Genomic DNA, 19,814 nt, shown 5'->3' with positions numbered 1-19,814 from the left:
TCAAATTGTGTTTTACACTATAAATGAGCATTCAGGTCCCCCTTGTAGAGTATTAGTTCAGGAAAGATGAGACCACATTTTTTGGTAAAAGGCTGAAATAATCCAGAAGAAAGTTTGACTTGTGATAATGTCAAATAAAATGTGACACTTTCTGAAGTTTTGGTCACGTGGGAAAAGCATTCATGTTATTAAGCGTGCTAGATAGTACTTGCGAATGAACACCTTAAGCCAAGAAATTGCCTAGCTTGATAAGGCCCTCACATTGAATTTTCAAATGAATAAACCAACATTAATTTTGTACCAACGTCCTTTCACTAACAAGTAGTCAACTGTGAGAGTAGCCTGTGATTTGATATAAACATATTTCTGAGTTCTGACTGTTGTTTCATCTGGCTAAACCTGTTAATAATCTAAGTACTCATGTTTTACCTTATGTTCATGTTTTACCTCATGTTTTACCTTATGTTCAATTTGAAATAGCTACATGAACAACACAAACTTATCTTGCATAACATAGACCTAGGCCTACAACCCAAATGGTGGGGCTTAATAACCAATCATTAAAAGGGAAAAAAGACAATTTGGGATTTGGGTAGGCCTATACTTTGGTCAATTCTGAAGGCAAAGAGTTCCAATCTGTTATCGTTCTCGGAAAAAACTATATTTGTAATCATCTGTTTTGCAGCAAGGTTGGATGAACTTAGCTTGATTGAGTTGTCTAGTTGTACGAGCTGGCTTCATAATGTAGGATGGGATAGCAGTAGTAGTATAGTATTATTTTCAGGATATTAGTACTTAGCATTGTTATGGCATATTACCGTACACTTGACCAACTACAAAAGAGAAACACAAAACAAAATAGTACAATGGATTATATGTGTTAACTCTGCCTTACCATGGTAGGCCTATCATCATATTAAGTTTTGTACTAGGCCTAATTAAGTTAGGCCTGTTGTTAGTGTTACTGTTACTCTGTGAAGCTAATACTAGCCTAGGCCTAACTTTGTGCCAAGTTAACAAGTGGCTGGTTGGCCCTTGCATACCTCCCTCAACAGCAAGTAAAAGATTACCTGAACCCGATTTGAAAAATTTCATTGATTAGCAAATTGCATCCTACGTTAAACATTACAAATTTGTCACACTCATACAGGACGTATTCTACAACGTTATAAAATGGTTAACATTAGGCCCACAGTTATACTGGAATACATTCGTTAGGTTATAACAGGAATCAATTCCGCATTCATGTAAAAAGGACACAATATATGAAAATTCACCACAGAACTGGGAAAATTCATCAGTAAAATACTGATACCTTTCTTGTAGATTATACTGTATTGTATTTGTTTTTCGATAGGATTTGTCTGGCGGTCGCAAACTGATTGATAGATGATCACTTGCCATCGATGTTGGAGATATTTGCAAAATCCACAGCTGTTGATTATTTTATCACATGATCTTACGATCGTTTTGCAAAATATTGACAGCGCCCTCTCTTTTAATCTCGCCTTCAACAAGTGCAGTGAGTCATATTCGTCAGAAGATACAAGGTTGGATGGTGGGGGGGGGGGGGGGGGTAATTTATAGCATGGAGATAACTTCAGAACGGAATGATCCAGGTCGCTCATGCGATTTTAATAAACAGATATGAGACAAATACATTAAAGTGACAGTCGCATAAGGTGATTCAGTGATTGACAGTCCGTCACTTTAACTCGAACTTTTTAATTGACACTATACCTATGCATGGAGCTATAAACCTTACCACTGCACCTAAATGACCCTTATCCCATTTAAACGCTCTTCATATTCTCACAATTGTTTTCTTTCCTGACAAAAGCTCCATTCGTAGTTGCTTCTAGACTGTACAGTTGTTTAACAGGAAACGGAAGATGTGAATGCGTGACCTCTTTCAAAGGTTCTTGATTATAAATTCATTTCTATGGAGAGCCTGCGCGAAAAAGTTTGGGTTTGTGGCTAGCGTTCAGTACATCAATAATTGTCCGACAATCTGCCTCAACAAAATGAAATGTGAGAACTTACCCCCTTGTGGCTCCCTTGTACGCTCCCTTGTGGAAACTCATGCCTCGAAGGCCTATAGTGAATAATTAAAAGGAAATTTCACTGACGGATCAAGATGGGGGTTCCATAGGGTTAAGCTTCACCCATTCCTGGGGGTGGGGGAGGGGCGGTACGGCCAGCTAATGGGTTTCGGATTTTGAGAGTGTTTACTGAACGTGTGGAGTGAAGGATACATGCAGAAAGTGGAAGAAATAGCCTTAAAACTAAGATGTGTCTCTATTGACCTAGATTCGATTCAATACATCTTCAAGCTTTACAGTATACAACTTGGATTAATCAAACCTCTATTATTCGAATCCTGGATTTTCCCGGATTCTATATCAAGGAACTATCCTCTTGCTTGTACAATACTGTTATAATTGCGGGGCAAAAAAATATATATAAAAAAGTTTCCCATGGAATAATGGACTATTGATGACAATAAACTTCCTATACCATGGTCACGAGATGATTTAATTCCCCCAATTCTGATAAATGTATGTTCTTTGTACTGTTGTTTACTAGCTTTAAGTCAATGAGCAATCAAGTTGCACTGAGATCAGTCCCAAATGTGCAGTTATATAGTCATCAATCACGATAGAGGAACTTATAGTACCTATTGATGATTTTAGACCTTAGAAATCTATCGACCATGGCTAGCCCATGCATATAGGGAACTGATTCACATGCACTGCGGTAAAATACAGATAGCCTGCATTAGAAATAACTCGACTATTCCTGATTTAGTTTTTTGTTCACGTTCGTAACAATACTCCGTGGTTCCGTGTCTAGATATTGTCTGCATATATAATATTCAGTAAATACTATCACGTGGACAACCTTCCGTCTCGACTTGGCCCGAACTTTTCCAAGTTTAACTGTAATGCCAGTATTGTACTCTGTACTCATTTGGTTGCCGGTCGCAATGACTAAACCAACCATCCGAGAATCTTCTTCAACAAGCGCCGAGGCGGCCTCGTCTCTATAGGCGCATGACGCGTGTATACCTTTTCCTTCTGTCTATATCGATCAGGAAATAGGTACGCATTAATGATCATTAAAATGTGACTAACCCCTCTGTCAATAACAAGCCCGTCGATGTTATTTACTTTCCGAGTCGATATTTCACTCAAAGATCCACTTTTGCAAAAGTAGTCTTCCATTCTTTGGCAACCGCTTCTACCATACTGTAGTACTGAGATCGATCACTAAGACTTGTCCAAGTCGATTTCGTCCGGTCTGGAAGTATGTTTGCTTTGCTATTGTAAACACCATAAGTGGTGTTCATATTTTGTTGTTAAGTTTCATTCATTCAAGTATTGAAGTAAACACATTTCAAATCTATTTTGCTGATTATCCTCGCCAAGAGGATGCTGCAAACCACATTAAATAATGAATCACAATTCCTTAGACGATCAGCTTTAGGCAAACAACTCATTCTACATGTATATCTCTTGTATATCTGTTGTGTATGTGAAACAACTAGAAAGGAAAGACGGTAATTATTGGTTTCTCTCGCCTGTTCCGGTTGCAGGTGCATAAGTATACGATTGTGTACACATATACCGTAGTTTGTTCCGTTCGTTGTATACAAGGAGTTAAATGAAATATTAGTGATGGATTATTACTGAAGTAAAGTCGATAACTTGACTACATGGGGGAGAGGTTGCGTGGGGAGGTTTGGGGATGGGGCAGGGTAAAGCGTGATAAACACGCGGCACATAGGAAGTTTTTAAGCTTACACCGACAATCAATCCCCTGCCCATCCCCTGCCCAAATACATGCCGTTAAAACTGACCAAGGGAGTATTACCCTGACAAAGTTGAAAGTTGATACGTCCATGCTTGAACTGGTTATTAAATGGGTCCAATCACTGAAAGATTTTCTTCTTTTTTTGGCGTTTTCGTTTTCTTTTTTCTTTCTTTTTCCCAGAAAGGAGAAATTCCCTTCGGTAGGCGGACAAATTAAGATATCGGTCGATGTGCTTTCCGGCCCTGGGCTATGGCATTGTGATACATCTACCGTGTGACTTTCAAAATTACATTGGGTTTGAAACGAAAGAGAAAAGAAGTTTAAAAGGTTTTGATCAACTGCAGCCCTGAATCACATCCTTTTAGTTTCACATTCAATTTGGTATAGTAATTCTAGAACGATTTGTCAGAAAATGAGTCGCCATTGATAACAATGTATTCTCTAGGGTTATTGTGTGGGTGTTTCTTGACAGAACGAAAAAATGATTTTCCGTTTTTTTTTCTTCGATACCACCTTTCACGAAATAACCTTGGGTGGTATGGTAACACTAACCATTCCATCCTTATTATAAAAAAACGACTTGGAATTATACACCTCATGATATTCTTTTTTCTTCTTTTTTTTTCATTTTTTTCTATTTCTTTTCTGTCGGTTAAAGTACTTATGTACATCTTGATAATCATGAAACCTCAAAATTTTGAAACCTTTTCGAAACACTCGGTGATTTACGTGTGTGGTCGTATGGAATAGCACGGACTCGTGTTTGAGTGTACTCTTCGGAATGTCAATGAACGCCTTAATAGTTTTTCTTTTAAACCCCTGTCACCGGAAATGTTTCTTTTGTCAACCTTTGGCTCCTGAGAATCGACTTTTGCCAAAAAAACGAAGATTGTGTTACAACTCTTGATTACTGATCGAAAATAACTTTGGGGGACAAATATGACATTTGATGTCCCAGTTAGTAATCATAAAATAGACGCCTTCGCTTATCAATAGACACTTTGTGTTTGCCCGGCGGCGGTCGGGCTGGCCGGGCGGTGACCGTCTGGTATATTATTTCGCAAAACTGGTTCATATCGCATGATATACATGTCTTATCATGGAATGTGCAGTGATCTATTGAATGCTGCTAGCTCACATGTACACAGCATAGCTCCTCAGTGTCTATCGTCCTTATATAATTTATTAATATCTGTCTTTACATAGCAAACTAGTTTTAAAACATTTTACACTTTATTTAATTTTTCAGGCTGTATCTTGAAGCTTGGGTAGTGTTGAAACCTATCTAGCCCAATGGATTTAATTGAACAATGCAATATTCTAATAAAATGTATATTATTCTCTCTCTCTATATATATATACTGCATCGTAATAGGTATAACCTATACATCAACACATCGGCAGGTAACTTTAGGCCGATACAATTAAATCGATAGGCCCACGCTATATTTCATCAAATCTGATTTATCTAAATCAGCTGCAGTCAATCTTTAAGTCAAGCTAGAATTGATGCCATTATATAACAAAATGCAGGGAAAATATACTATTAAGAATAGTGTATTCTCATAGAAGGAAGGAAAATGAGGTGTTACTATTAGCCTATCTACCTGGCTCTTACAAGGTCCGACCATGGTCCCTCCATATCTTTCCTGGTCACCGGTGGAAGCGCCCGGACCTCCTTTCGTCAGACCTGACAGCACTCTTCTGTATGGAATGACTGCAAAAGAAAATGCACCATCACACTATACACATTCACTCGCTCCCACATATATTCACCATATACCCTACCCCACCCCTCCAACGCCATGTACACATTTAAAGTATGAAAAATATCCCTATTCTCCTCATTAAGTTGGTCCTAAATTCATTGGTACTAAAAGAGTTACATATTTTCAGTTTACTCTAAAAGTAGTTTATTCAAATTTGTTTAAGAAAGTAAATCTTGCTCTCAAAATAATGCTAGAAATTTCAACTCTACATCAGTACTTTCTCCCGGATGAGACGTGTATTTGCAGAAAATCATGGACGGAACTCTGCCTGGGATTTTGAGTTTGAAAGAGTACAGGAACTCCCCCCTCCACCCCCCCCCCCCCCATTGATAAAGAATTGTTTGGATCAACACCACATACGCTATAAATGTCTTAAATCTGATGTTAGTAAAGAGCAGTAATCGTAAATTTAAGGGCAGTAGATGCTACTCAGTTCAGTCCAATGAAGTTTTCGCGCCATTGGAAAGTTTTAACACTCAGGTAACCTTATAACTTGAGTTGTGCACAGCGTTCATTCGTTCCAACCTATAATAATCATTTCCTCTCCATGCGTATTCACGGTAGTATAAAGGCTATCGAAGAGTAGCGTAATGTTATGAACTTCGTTTCCTTTTACTCGAAACGGTAAACACGAAGCGATTATCTGATAATTAAACCAAACAGTGGCGTAGGAAGGTACTTTTGAGTGGGGGGGGGGCTGAAGACTGAAGGCCGACCTGGGGGAGGGGTCTAAGGGGAGGGGGTGTCATCCTCCCTTTTGGAATTTTTTGCATTTCCAGGTAGCCTCAGATGCAACTTGGTGCAATATAGCACACTTCAACACCCACTCCATTTTGTAAACTTAATTTTGTATTTTCACCAGGCCTTAGATGCAATTTGGTGCTCCAAATGAGATTTTTTTTTCTCATTTGGAAATGAAAAAGGGGTTTTCTGATTTGCGAAGCGGGGGGCGGAATGATACTTCCGCCCCTCCACATTTTTCACTGGGGGGGGGGCTGGCGCCCCCCAGCCCCCCCCCGGTTCCTACGCCCTTGAAACCAAAGACGATACACGTTCGACGGGAAACTTTAGGCTCCGTATGGTTGTGGGCCGGGGTATTACATGGAAAGATGCTGTTTGTAAATCGAGCTCGAAATATCAAGAATCAGTTGTGACATTGTAGCAAAATATGCTAAGGTCAATATATTTTACATGCAATTGTTCTGACGTGGAAAGAAATAACATTACACGTTGCACACAAAAAAAAGAAAGAAAAGAGAGAAGAATTCAAGTGTAACGACCAATGTACAATGACATGGCACTTTAAGAAATAAGGCTTGTCTATTTTACCTTCAGAAGGTGTTTGTATGTGTGTGTGTGTGTGTAGCCCGAAGAAGCATACACAACATAGTCCTGTAAATTTTCCTGTAAAACTTCCAAACTTTCTAGACTATTTATCCCATTTTATTTTTTAATATTTCCGTCGTTTATATTCACAGCATGAAATCATGGTCGTCGAAAGCCACGACAGAGACCGGACCTAAATGGTCGTCGCGGCACTGCTAAGTATCCCATAATTTACCGGGCCCCTAAATTGACCTCGGGACCTGGGTCTGTACCCCCCCCCCCCCCCCGCCTGCCGCCCCGCCCACTCCTCCTTTGGCTGTGTAGTTTGCATACATGTTTCGTTGCGTGTGCTTCCGTTAACATTTCTGAAAACCGAATCACGAATTCTGATTCCACTGTAAGCTATCTTTTGAATCTCAAAGAGTTTCACGTCCAAAACTTTTCGTAACGTGTATATCGTCGGACAGATCTCATTGTTTCAAATAATATGACGTCGGATATAAGAATGAATAAGAAAGAGATACTATACCGTGTAGTGAAAACAACTTCTTCCACCATCAGAAATCCTCTTTAAAGAAGAATAAAAAACCTTTATTAGTTTACGAAACACAAGAACAATGTGGTAGCCCTTGTCTATCGTCTGCTCAATCTGCTTAAAGAATTTGGGTTTTTCAAGAAAACAAATCAGATTCTCTGATAATGTAGGACCAGTGATTCTAGGAAGGAAACGATTGAGTTTGCGTTTTTTCCCCTCTTTTTCTTGTTCTCTTGGAGCCATAAAGACTAATGAATAATTGCTGTTATTTATTTACAGCGAAAACAACCATGGATTAACGAATTCAGCAACTGAACCTATGTACAGACATATGAATCTGGAGTGCCGCGATTGAGCATACTAAGTTCTATAAGGATGTAACCAACCGCTGTGATAATTTAAAACACTGGCACCGAATCCCGCCAATCTGGTTGTGTACTAAGTCTGTGGTTCTTTTTCTTACGGACTCCTCCAAACAACTTAAATTACTTCAGTCGGCGCACTTGAGAACGACAACAATGCGCCAAGTCGGGTGTGTATACCACCTGCGAGGGGCCCTTGTGAACTGTCCTTAATGATGAATGGCACTGCTGACACCCGTGATGGAAGGCTATGAGGGCCCGTTGAGGGTCCTCTAAATCTGGTCCTGTCTCTTTGGAGGGCATTGGCCGTCTAAACTGGGTATTATGGTAGATGGTCTTTAACCTCTTGAGTTTGCACTTTCGAGACAGTGATCCTTCAATCTGTTTGTTACATATCAAGATCGCTTTTGTTTTTCAAAGAAATGAGCGAGGAGGACACAAAACACTTGAAAAGATTCTTCACACCTTTAGTTTAGATTGACACATGGAGGTGGTGAAGAATGTACGGATGCCTCAGATAGGCTACGTGTTGACAAAACCTATAGAAGATGGAACGATAACGAAATATGACCGCTATAAAGGGCGAATAATTATGCAGATGGAGGATGCTATGGAGGACCAGGGAGGAGTCAGACAGTTTACTGGTATGTACATGCATATACAGTATTGGTAAGGGCCACACGGGAGGGGGGGGGGTGATGCCAGGAGGGCACCAGGAAGGAGTGGGCACCGAACATTTGTGGGGGTGTTCCCGCTATGCACTTTTTTTTCTCAAACAGTATGTCTCTTACCACAAATCATACCGCCTGCCCTCACACACAGGCCTGAAGGTGCATGGGTGAATAGGGTGAAATAAACTGTGGATAATAACAATATATATGTTCGCAAAACACGGTTACGTTAATGGACGAGGAAAAGGAGAATTAAAAGCATTAACAATTTTTTTTTTAAACCGAGCCGCCCTGCCCTTCCCCTCTCGTCATTCCTTAGAACATGCATTATATACGACACAGTGCGGAAAACATGAATAGAACATGTTTATGTAACCATGTAGTCTTTGTATTACTAAAAGCTTATTCCTTTAACCAAAATTTCACGTTCGATAGAATTTCATTTTCGTGTATAATTCATTCTTTTATTTTTTTTTCGCCTCCTTTGGAATAAACACACACAATCATCTAAATTACCTTATACCTGTTGCTGATAAAGCCATTATTACGCGGTGTATAGCTTTATGGCCATTATCAGCATCCATCCATGCACCTGCGCGTGGGCTGTCCTTTACTGTAATCTTGGTGGTCTATGAAGGACGGAGAGTTTATTCTAATTAAGGTCCTCTCAAAATGAAGAAAGTGGGTCGTGATGATTTCGAAAGACAATGTGATCAAGAAGAAAAGAAAAAAAGAAAGAAAGAAAAGAAACCTCTCCCCGGCAAAGGGAGAGTTAAATGCTTACTCTAGACATAAACAATTTAAAGGCAAAATAGGCGAGAAAGTTTAAGGTTCTTTTCTGTATAAGCCAAGAGGGTGGTCTAAACAGCAAAACATGTTTACTGATTTTCGTAACCACAAAATTGGAGAATTTAGTTCATTATCTACGCTCACGCAAAAATGTTAATGAGATAACTCAATTAGGATCTTCAAGGATGCCTCATTTAACTGGTCAAAGCTGGAAGGGAAAAAAAGGAAAGAAAATGAAGTAAACTTTATCTTTTCTTTAGGTTCATATCGTTGTCTGCATAGCTATATTACAATTTCTTGAATATAATTACTATAACGTGTATAATAATCCAAAGAATTAAGAAAAATTAAAGGAGGAAATAGGAGGGAAACTTTCGTGCGGGGGTGGAGGAGGATGAAAGGGGGGGGGGGTAGGAGGTGTAAATAAGTTAATTGCAGTGGCTAAAGTAAGCCATAAGATGCAAGCATAATTGGAGACTATATTCTCTCCGTAGTTTTGGATGGTGGGTATGTGGTTCCAAATTCCTGTAATATTTAGGTTTAAAAGCTTTACTGTATCACAAATTTGTTAAAATGTGTACTACTTTACCTTATCTTCTGCAATCTTTATCGGTCCTGATGCGATTCAGTTGTTAGGTAAAGGAGCATAATTTCTAAGAATTGAGGAAGAAGAAGAAAAAAAACCACATTCAATCAAAATTGAAATGATTCAAACGTTGGCACGATCACTAATTTTTCGCACGATCATTACTCACAACATTACTCCCCTCTCCGCCCCACATTGCCCGCCCCTCCCGCCCCTCACCCTCTGAGCAACCGTTTCTTCTCTCCTTAAAGAAATCATTTATCTGAAACACCGTTGTTCTCCTAAATTGTTTTTAATATCGGACACATTCCCATGAAGGACCCTCTTCCGTGGGGTCGAACCCAGGGTAATACCTATTGTAATTCGTACCCCGCATACCTTCCCCTCTTTTAGGTAGTGTAGTAGTTTGCTCAGACATGTTTTATGCTTTATCAAATGTGTCTACATTAATGCTATAGCTGTTGCTAGACCATTGATTTACATGCATGTGTCTTCATTTTCTAAAATCTTTATCTATTCTTTTCAACAAATGAAACATGTATTTTTTTCGATATCAACTGAAGAATTATATGGCACCCTTCTATGGGATGAGACTAACATCAAAATTCGTTTATGTATACTACACATACATTTGTGCTGCATATACCAGATTGACTAAATCTCCCTGTTCACGCTCAACCCATGTCCCCCCATATAGACATCGGGCTTGCTCAATGGGATTTGATTATGACGATAGTGTATCACGATACTATTGTAACCATAAAAAATGAAAAAATAAAAGAGAAGTAAACAATCTTAACCGTAAACCCTAACCATAACCCAATCGAGGAGTATGCATATCCATAAACTCTTATCAATTATATTAAATGAGGCACACTTGTGGTACGAGCACAACAGCATGAGTGCCGTGAGCACAACAGCGTGACTACAACAGCTTGAGTACCGTGGGCACAACAGCTTGAGTACCGTGGGCACAGCAGCGTGAGTGAGTACCGTGGGCACAACAGCATGAGCACAACAGCTTGAGTACCGTGATTACAACAGCATGAGTACCGTGAGTACAACAGCTTGAGTACCGTGAGAACAACAGCTTGAGTACCGTGAGAACAAGCATGAGAACAGTGAGCACAGCAGCATGAGTACAACAGCATGAGTACAACAGCATGAGTACCGTGACTACAACAGCTTGAGTACCGTGAGAACAAGCATGAGAACAGTGAGCACAGCAGCATGAGTACAACATCATGAGTACAACAGCATGAGTACCGTGAGTACAACAGCATGAGTACCGTGAGTACAACAGCTTGAGTACCGTGAGAACAACAGCTTGAGTACCGTGAGAACAAGCATGAGAACAGTGAGCACAGCAGCATGAGTACAACAGCATGAGTACAACAGCATGAGTACCGTGACTACAACAGCTTGAGTACCGTGAGAACAAGCATGAGAACAGTGAGCACAGCAGCATGAGTACAACAGCATGAGTACAACAGCATGAGTACCGTGACTACAACAGCTTGAGTACCGTGAGAACAAGCATGAGAACAGTGAGCACAGCAGCATGAGTACAACAGCATGAGTACAACAGTATGAGTACCATGAGAACAGCAGCATGATTACAGCAGCATGAGTACCGTGAGTACAACAGCATGAGTACCGTGAGTACAACAGCATTAGTACCGTGAGTACAACAGCATGAGTACCGTGAGAACAAGCATGAGAACAGTCAGCACAGCAGCATGAGTACAACACCATGAGTACCGTGACTACAACAGCATGAGTACCGCGAGTAAAACGGTATACCGTGAGTGAATTCCCCATCGGTATGAGTACCAATCTATATATATATATATATATATATATATATATAGTTATATATATATATATAGTTATATATATAGTTATATATATAGGCCTTTCTATACATAAATACAAACATACATATTGAGATTTCGTTGTCTCTCAATAAACGACTTGTAGGAAGTTCAGACATTCCGTTCTCTCGTCACCACTTGTCCTTATCCTTTTAGTCAAGATTAAACAAACAGAAGATAAAACCTCTTGGATAAACTCCAGGTGTTGAAACCCAAACGATCACGCAGGTGTGGAGATTTTAATCTTTGTCTTTTAGCAATTACCTGTGATTGAGAGACCGTTGGGGTTTTAAGAACCCTTAAATTCCACGTTGCACGATAAAACCACTAGGACATACATGTCGTGCGTGATTTGAATAAAATAGGTCACATTCCAAATCCTGTGATAGGAGATTACTTGTTCTTAATTTACACCTTTTATTTATCGATGGGCTTTATTATACAACCACAAACTGTAGAAGGTGACAAATCAAATAAATTTGCAGTTAGCCTTCATGCGGTTTAATTGAATGTTTCCTCGAAAAAATTGCCTCCAGCAAACTTCATTTATGCATGTATTGGCTTCCTCTTTTGGTATCAAAGGTTATCAATTTTATAAACTACCTTCAATGACGCTAATTGCCCAATTTTGTTATTTTGGGTTAAGTTTGGTAATATTAAGTTTCCCCTTTTTCGTCAATGATCAAAGGGGGAAAGGGGGGGGGGAGGACCATAGATGAGGAAGTTCCTAAACTGGAGTCATTGCAAATGTATAAATCTTCTGTTACTTTTTATACAAACTTTACAAATACTCATTTTCTATTGTTTTTTATAACAAACTGTATTTATTACCAGTCAAACGCCAAGCCAAAATATGCGCGGGCTTTTAGTAAACCATAAATTTACGATCAGTCTCGATTCATTCCTACAAGACTTTCGTAAACTCCATGCCAAGGTTGGATAATCTAAATAACTTTTATCAACCATAGTTTAGTCCATGACCGGCCAAGTGTATCGATAAACAATAAATCCATACTCTAAATAATCGAATAATCTCATGAACTTTCACCTTGAAAACTGATTTCTCTTTCTGTTTAAGATAAAAGAAAGACATAAAAATACACAATTCGAGAATATTTAACCCGGTCACGAGAAGAGGCAACCTGCGCCAACCATGTATGCAGACGACAGGTAATGAATCGTGTGACTATTATAGTGTGCACATATCCAAGTAATGATGTTGTTAGTACTACAAGACCGCCAGTTGGATCATTTCCCAATGCTATAATACCACTCTATGATATTTATCCTCCTTTGCCATGTTTCAAAGCACTCGTACTGAAAACATGAACAGGTTCTAACCTTTATATGTTAGACACGTGATAGTCATTCTGTTCATACTGTCAGTTCAATGAAACGGGATGTGTCAAAATGCAGTAAAGAAAGCGTTCAACTGGATGTGTACTAGCCGCACAAACTCGTATGGCCCAATGCAAAACTTTTAAGTATATGGCGTATAGATCGCTTCTCAGCCTTTTGGCTAAGATCAGGTGTAGTATCTGTTCCCTTTCGAGGGAAATGGTGATGCACACCCGACGATGATCACACAGTCACAGTCCCGATGCAAGGGGACTGGGGCTGAGAGCGGATCAGTCGTTTGGTAGTTTGGTTTTCGTGCCCAGGTTCTTTCCTGGGCGACTTTTCCTTAAAAAAAAAGTATATGACCTACAGACAAGTAGACAGCAAAGAGCAGGGAAACACAAATCTGTTCGAACTATACAAGAAGTGTCAACAATACTTCTCTGTAGATATACAGATGTAGCGAGATTAACTTAAAGGTTACAGGTTGTATCGTGCTCTGACGTTACCCTCTGGAAATCATTGAAACACTTTGTCTTATGGGAAGGGAATGCATATTCTTCTGCGCTGCTCTAACCATTTATAGTCATGATATATATTCTATGAAATTCAACTTAAAATAAATTAACTTTACCGGTCAACAAAAATAACAGTTATCGCCCCGATTTGTATACGAACAATATACGAGGCATAGCTTTATCTGGCTGTGGAAATTAATGCTGATGACAAACATACGTTACGTGTCGATACTACGGATTAATTCCCGTGATATTACCAAATATGTTAAATCATGTTTATAAACCACGTAAAATTCGTGACGTTATATTGGCATTATGTTTTGACTGCGTCATAGAATCCACGGGGGCACAGATACAGGGACCGTCTCAAAGTATGATTTTGTACTGCACTAGCTTTTAATGAGTACAATACATGGCACGCTGTGGTGTACGAAGCAGAAAAAAAAATATGTACATATAAGAATGAATAGATATAGCGAACAAGACCTGTCGTCAAAATAACATGTTTACAATAGTTTTCACAAAATTGTCAAGGACAAATGGTCCTAGATTTCATCGTTGGGTGCCATTATGGTTTTTAAGTTATTTTTTTAGGCCGAGACTGCTACAATTGTCATAGGGCTTACCTTAAAAGGAGTTATATGCCTACAGACATTTAAGATAATTAGTTGGACTATATAGTCAAAAAACAAAGTAATTTCTCTTGAGTTAGCCTGAATATATTCAATTATATATTTATATTTATATATATATATATATATATATATATATATATATATATATATATATATACATATATTGAATTATATATATAGCCTATGTCATGGGCCTTAGCACCTCGGTGATGGTTAAATATATGCATAAACAAACTACAGCTAGATGACTTGACTTATCTGTCCATTCTTCACATTTCCTAACGATTGAGAAATATCGCTTATTTATTATCATCTAACCAATATTTATGATTTTATCAATATATAATCGCACAGAAGCTGTAGAAACATCTATACCAAGGGTAAGACGCCATGCACTAATAACCCCAATAAAGTCGGCAAATAGGTTAACAGATCACTAAATATATACCATTAAAGGAGGCTAATTAGTAATTACCGTATTTGGTTTGTTGACATGCAACTTATATACTTTAGACATTGCAGCGTTAAAAAAACAGGTGAAAGATCCAATATACGGTAATTGTTGAAAATCAAACTAATGTTTCATCAACCTTTCATGTAATGAGAAGATTGAAACATCGCTTTTCTATTTATTTTCTTACACATATCTTATACATAATGACAACGGTAAAGATATAAAGAACCAACCGTAATATCCGTGAACGTTATTAACAATGAATGCGTTTCCCTTGTATTTGAGCCTTAAAACACTTTGTACAAACGGCGTGCCACAGTAAATATTACGTCAAACTTCACCTTCAATTTACGTTTTTTCTTACAGTGTACGTATAGCAACCTTCACTGAGGCATAATGTCATGTTGAATTGCAGTTTCATTGTGGACTGTGCCGGGAACGCCTATAATTTGAGTTTCGATGGTAATATATGCTGACACAAACGGATGAATATTCATAGGCATTATATCTTATAGCATCCATCTGCAAAGATAGCCACGTATATTACCGGAAAGTATTGTGCCTATATTACTCTACAAACACAGCCTAATATATGGCCTCATGCGTATTACTTTGCAAAGATAGTCATAATAGCCTGCATGTGTTTTCCTCTACAAATACAGCCTAATGTAAAACCTCTGGTTTTATTACTCTACAAAACTATATATTCATATAATATAGCATCATGTTCACTATTCTATAGACAGTATGTCCTCATGCATATGAAAATACAAACATTGCTGTCTATAATGGCCTCATAGATATATACAAGCTTAGCCTCGTATAGTATAGCCCCGTGGATATCAATCTACAAGCATAGCCTCGAATAGATATAGCCTCATCGATATATATCTACAAACATAGCCTCATAGTATAGCCTCATGGATATTAATCTACAAGACATAGCCTCGTATAGTATAGCATAATAGATATTAATCTACAAACTTAGCCTCGTATAGTATAGCCCCATGGATATTAATCTACAAACATAGCCTCGAATAGATATAGCCTCATCGATATATATCTACAAACATAGCCTCATAGTATAGCCTCATGGATATTAATCTACAAAACATAGCCTCGTATAGTATAGCCTCATGGATATCAATCTACAATCATAGCCTCATAGTATAGCCTCGTGGATATTATTCTACAAACATAGCCTCGAATAGATATAGCCTCATCGATATATATCTACAAACATAGCCTCATAGTATAGCCTCATGGATATCAATCTACAATCATAGCCTCATAGTATAGCTTCGTGGATATCAATCTACAATCATAGCCTCATAGTATAGCTTCGTGGATATTATTCTACAAACATAGCCTCGAATAGATATAGCCTCATCGATATATATCTACAAACATAGCCTCATAGTATAGCCTCATGGATATCAATCTACAATCATAGCCTCATAGTATAGCTTCGTGGATATTATTCTACAAACATAGCCTCGTATAGTATAGCCTCATAGATATTAATCTAAAAACATAGCCTCGTATAGTATAGCCTCATAGATATTAATCTACAAACATAGCCTCGAATAGATATAGCCTCATCGATATATATCTACAAACATAGCCTCATAGTATAGCCTCATGGATATTATTCTACAAACATAGCCTCGTATAGTATAGCCTCATAGATATTAATCTAAAAACATAGCCTCGTATAGTATAGCCTCATAGATATTAATCTACAAACATAGCCTCGAATAGATATAGCCTCATCGGTATATATCTACAAACATAGCCTCATAGTATAGCCTCATGGATATTAACCTACAAGACATAGCCTCGTATAGTATAGCCTCATAGATATTAATCTACAAACATAGCCTCGTATATAGTATAGCCTCATGGATATCAATCTACAAGCATAGCCACGTATAGTATAGCCTCATGGATATTACTCTACAAACAAAGCCTCATATATATATTATAGCCTTTTGTAAATTAATCTACAAAACATAGCCTCATATATTTATAGCCTCATTGATTATTATGAAAAACACACTGGATTTTTTTTGGTTTTTTGTTTGTTAAGTTACCTTTATTTTTCCTTTTTTTTTCATGTCAGCGTGCACGCGACTGAATTTGTAGACAAATATCGGCTACACAAGAACAAAAATAGCCCGTAGGCATAATCTGACACAAAAGTGTTGATCAAAATTTGTGATTTTGAGCCTGTTATTACGAGTCACGGTTTGTGATTCCATTCTGATACTTGAAAAGGGGAAACGGTAATTTCCTCTTTCTGTCAAAGTAATAAAACAGAACCGCAGATCGTGTAATTATTCCCCGCTTGTTGTTAAGTTAACTGTTAACATTCCAATATTTCTTGCCAATAGATTGTGACTAACCTGCAAAACACGAGTTTCAGCTCGACAAAAATGAAAACAAATTATTTGTAATAGTGCAAGTGTAGCTGTTTTTGTAAAGCGCTTTAGATCGTTGCTCTCCCAGAGTTGTACTTGGGCGCTATATAAATGTATTATTATTACTAATATTATTATTATTATCATCATCATCATCATCATCATCATCATCATCATCATCATCATCATCATCATCATCATCATCATCATCATCATCATCATCATCATCATCATCATCATCATCATCATCATCATCAGCAGCAGCAGCAGCAGCAGCAGCAGCAGCAGCAGCAGCAGCATTATTATTATCGTTATTTTTATTATTATCATTATTATTTTTATTATTATTATTATTATTATTATTACAAGATATATGCAAACTAAAACAGGCGTTATACACAAACTAACCTTAAAAACTTTGAAATCGTAAAAGAGGGAAAAGAAAAGGCAAGGGCAAAATTAATAACCTTATAAACCTCATCCAATGCGTCAAAATAACTTGAACAAAATTTCACGATATAATTTCGTGACATTCGATACAATTCTGTGCCATGTATTGATTTCCAGCGATGTTGTTTCCCTCCTTTTGCTGGAAATTCCCAATAAAAAAAAATTAAAAAAAAGAGAAAGCTATTCGCAATCAAAAAATGAATATTCATAAAGTTTTTGGGACGTTGCCAGGCTTATGCTGTCATGCAAATATACTCACACCATACGCATGCGCCAATCACAGAACTCATACTTTCAGTCAAATGTCACTCATACACCATGTCATTTGGACGAAATCAAAACATTGGGTTGTAAGGTGTCGTGCATCAGCAGTAAGTCTCTCAGGAAACATATTTTTTACCCTGGTGGATTAATTAATTGATTTCTTAAAAAGGAATGTCACTTTATCGAGTATTTCAAAAGTAGAAAGAGGAATTTCAACAACTTTTAGTGAGTGGAAAGTACTGCAACTGCACGCACGTGGACAATTTGCGTAGACTTACTACTTGCATTGTGTTACAACGGAACTGCATTACGTATACAGCAATGTGGGTTAGTGTATTTTCTTTACACTTGTATTGAAAAAAAAATTGTTTGTTTACATCGCTGTATATGGATTTATTTAAGCCGTGTATCGATTGGTGGAGTGCTCAGGGCGGTCAAATTCAACTGTAATTCAAATCAGCAATTCCATAAAACACGACAGTTTATTTCTGTAGAAGGAAAGCAAATTGAAGGTAAGCATTCAGATCTTTAATATTTTCATTGCAACTTTTTAGATTGGAATAGGCCTAGTGATTTAATTATTTATTTTTTCGCTCACTTCCAATAACACGGCTGACGCAATACATAAACTGTTGATTAAGGCGTAGCATAAACCAGGCCAGTCTTAACATGAATATGTCACGGTTGTGTTTACCATCAGAAACGGCCTGTATGTTGCTCGAAGCTTTACGAAATTGGTGGGTACGAAATTGATCTGATGACCGGCAAAGTTAACCTTGCTATAACCAATCGATTCCACGTGCCACAACACTTAAGGATGTATATGTACCTACTCCCTTGACATTAATTAATACAATATAATTACATTTTATGACAAAAGATTAGGATGTTCTACATCTTCATTGTCATCTGTTCCTATCCTTTCATATTACATTATATCCTATCACAAGTATAGGTTTAGCCTATGCATATTTTCAAGGGATGCACCGAAAGAAACTTCTACGTGTACGTCGCCCATGTGAGTTATAATGTTGAAATATCATAACTCCTATCACAGGCCCTTCGCCTACAGGCATACATGTTATCATTCCAAATTTCTTCCTACGGCCGGTTACGTTTGTGCACCGGTTCGGAACCGGTGTTCCACTGGGTCCGAAGCGCCGAACATGCCGCCAATTTGAGATGCAGAATGTGCCGATCGACTTCCTTAGTGGTCGCGGATGGTTCTAGATTCGTCAAACCGAAAAAAAGGCTTTGTAGCAGTTTTGTTACGAAGCCCTAGATCATAATAAGCGTATAACAATAATCCGCCAATGAAAGTTCATTAACTTCATAATTTGTTCTTGCCAAACGAACAAGATGTGTTCAGATACAACGGGCCGCACACTATGCTGCAGCGACGCTGCAGTATAGCCGGCCGATTCTTCACACTTAAACGCAGATCTTAAGAGGCGTCTAAGTCTTCCATTGAAAGTTGCTTAATTCAATAATTTGTTCTCGCCAAACGGACAAGATGTTGTTAATATGTGTAAATGACTATATATGGTGTATACCACATGATATACCAGGGAGCTACATGGCAACTCCCAGATGATAGACTGGAGGGAAAACTTAGTGTCAGGGAGGGGGGGGGGGCAAGCCTGATCGGCTCCTGCATGTTAGCAAAACAAGTTCTTAAGAAAAAAACTATTAATTATTGATACATTGGTAAAGGTATAAGCAGACAAGCAATATATACAGAATGGAAGCTTTAAAAACTTATATACTGGGAGGCTGCTCCAGACCTGGCAACCCCACCCTCTCGGGATGATTCTTTATGCTAAGAAAAAAGAAGAAAAACAAAACCCTTCCCAGCGGCTGGGATGTGCCCGGAAAAGAACTATTCTTCCGGAGTAGTGAGGGAAAGGAAATAAATATAACCGGCATTTAAAGTGGCTTCTACTATGCCGATCAACTTACGTACGATCATGCACGACTAAATTCTCCATCTTCACCAACATGGATGGTGGC

The 19,814-nt window shown here is 38.2% G+C and overlaps 2 protein-coding genes and 1 pseudogene across 8 annotated transcripts in view; 2 read left to right on the top strand and 1 right to left on the bottom strand.

Annotated features, from left to right (window-relative positions):
* LOC139965436 (probable phospholipid-transporting ATPase IIB) overlaps nucleotides 1-1,468 on the bottom strand; it is a 40,023-nt gene extending 38,555 nt beyond the window's left edge. For 3 of the 6 annotated variants that reach the window (XM_071967770.1, XM_071967774.1, XM_071967766.1), the window contains exon 1: nucleotides 1,316-1,452. Coding sequence is in view for 3 of the 6 variants with exons in the window: in XM_071967766.1 (XP_071823867.1) it covers nucleotides 1,316-1,404 (89 nt within the window). In the remaining 3 variants the exon portion in view is untranslated. Of the gene's footprint in view, nucleotides 1-1,315 lie in introns of all 6 variants that reach the window. The other 3 variants (XM_071967768.1, XM_071967773.1, XM_071967769.1) reach the window with 3 other exon arrangements.
* An 11,756-nt stretch (nucleotides 1,469-13,224) lies between these two features.
* On the top strand, nucleotides 13,225-13,301 carry LOC139965873 (U2 spliceosomal RNA; annotated as a pseudogene).
* Nucleotides 13,302-17,850: 4,549 nt separating this feature from the next.
* Nucleotides 17,851-19,814, top strand: part of LOC139965434 (uncharacterized) — a 64,764-nt gene continuing 62,800 nt past the window's right edge. The window contains exon 1 of one of the 2 annotated variants that reach the window (XM_071967765.1): nucleotides 17,851-18,131. The gene's annotated coding sequence lies outside the window, so the exon portion shown is untranslated. Of the gene's footprint in view, nucleotides 18,317-19,814 lie in introns of both variants that reach the window. The other variant, XM_071967763.1, reaches the window with a different exon arrangement.

This window comes from Apostichopus japonicus, chromosome 3 (assembly GCF_037975245.1).
Source record: "Apostichopus japonicus isolate 1M-3 chromosome 3, ASM3797524v1, whole genome shotgun sequence".
Lineage (NCBI taxonomy): Eukaryota > Metazoa > Echinodermata > Holothuroidea > Aspidochirotida > Stichopodidae > Apostichopus > Apostichopus japonicus.
Note: the sequence above shows the minus strand (reverse complement) of the source record. Positions and strands in the feature narration are given on the sequence as shown.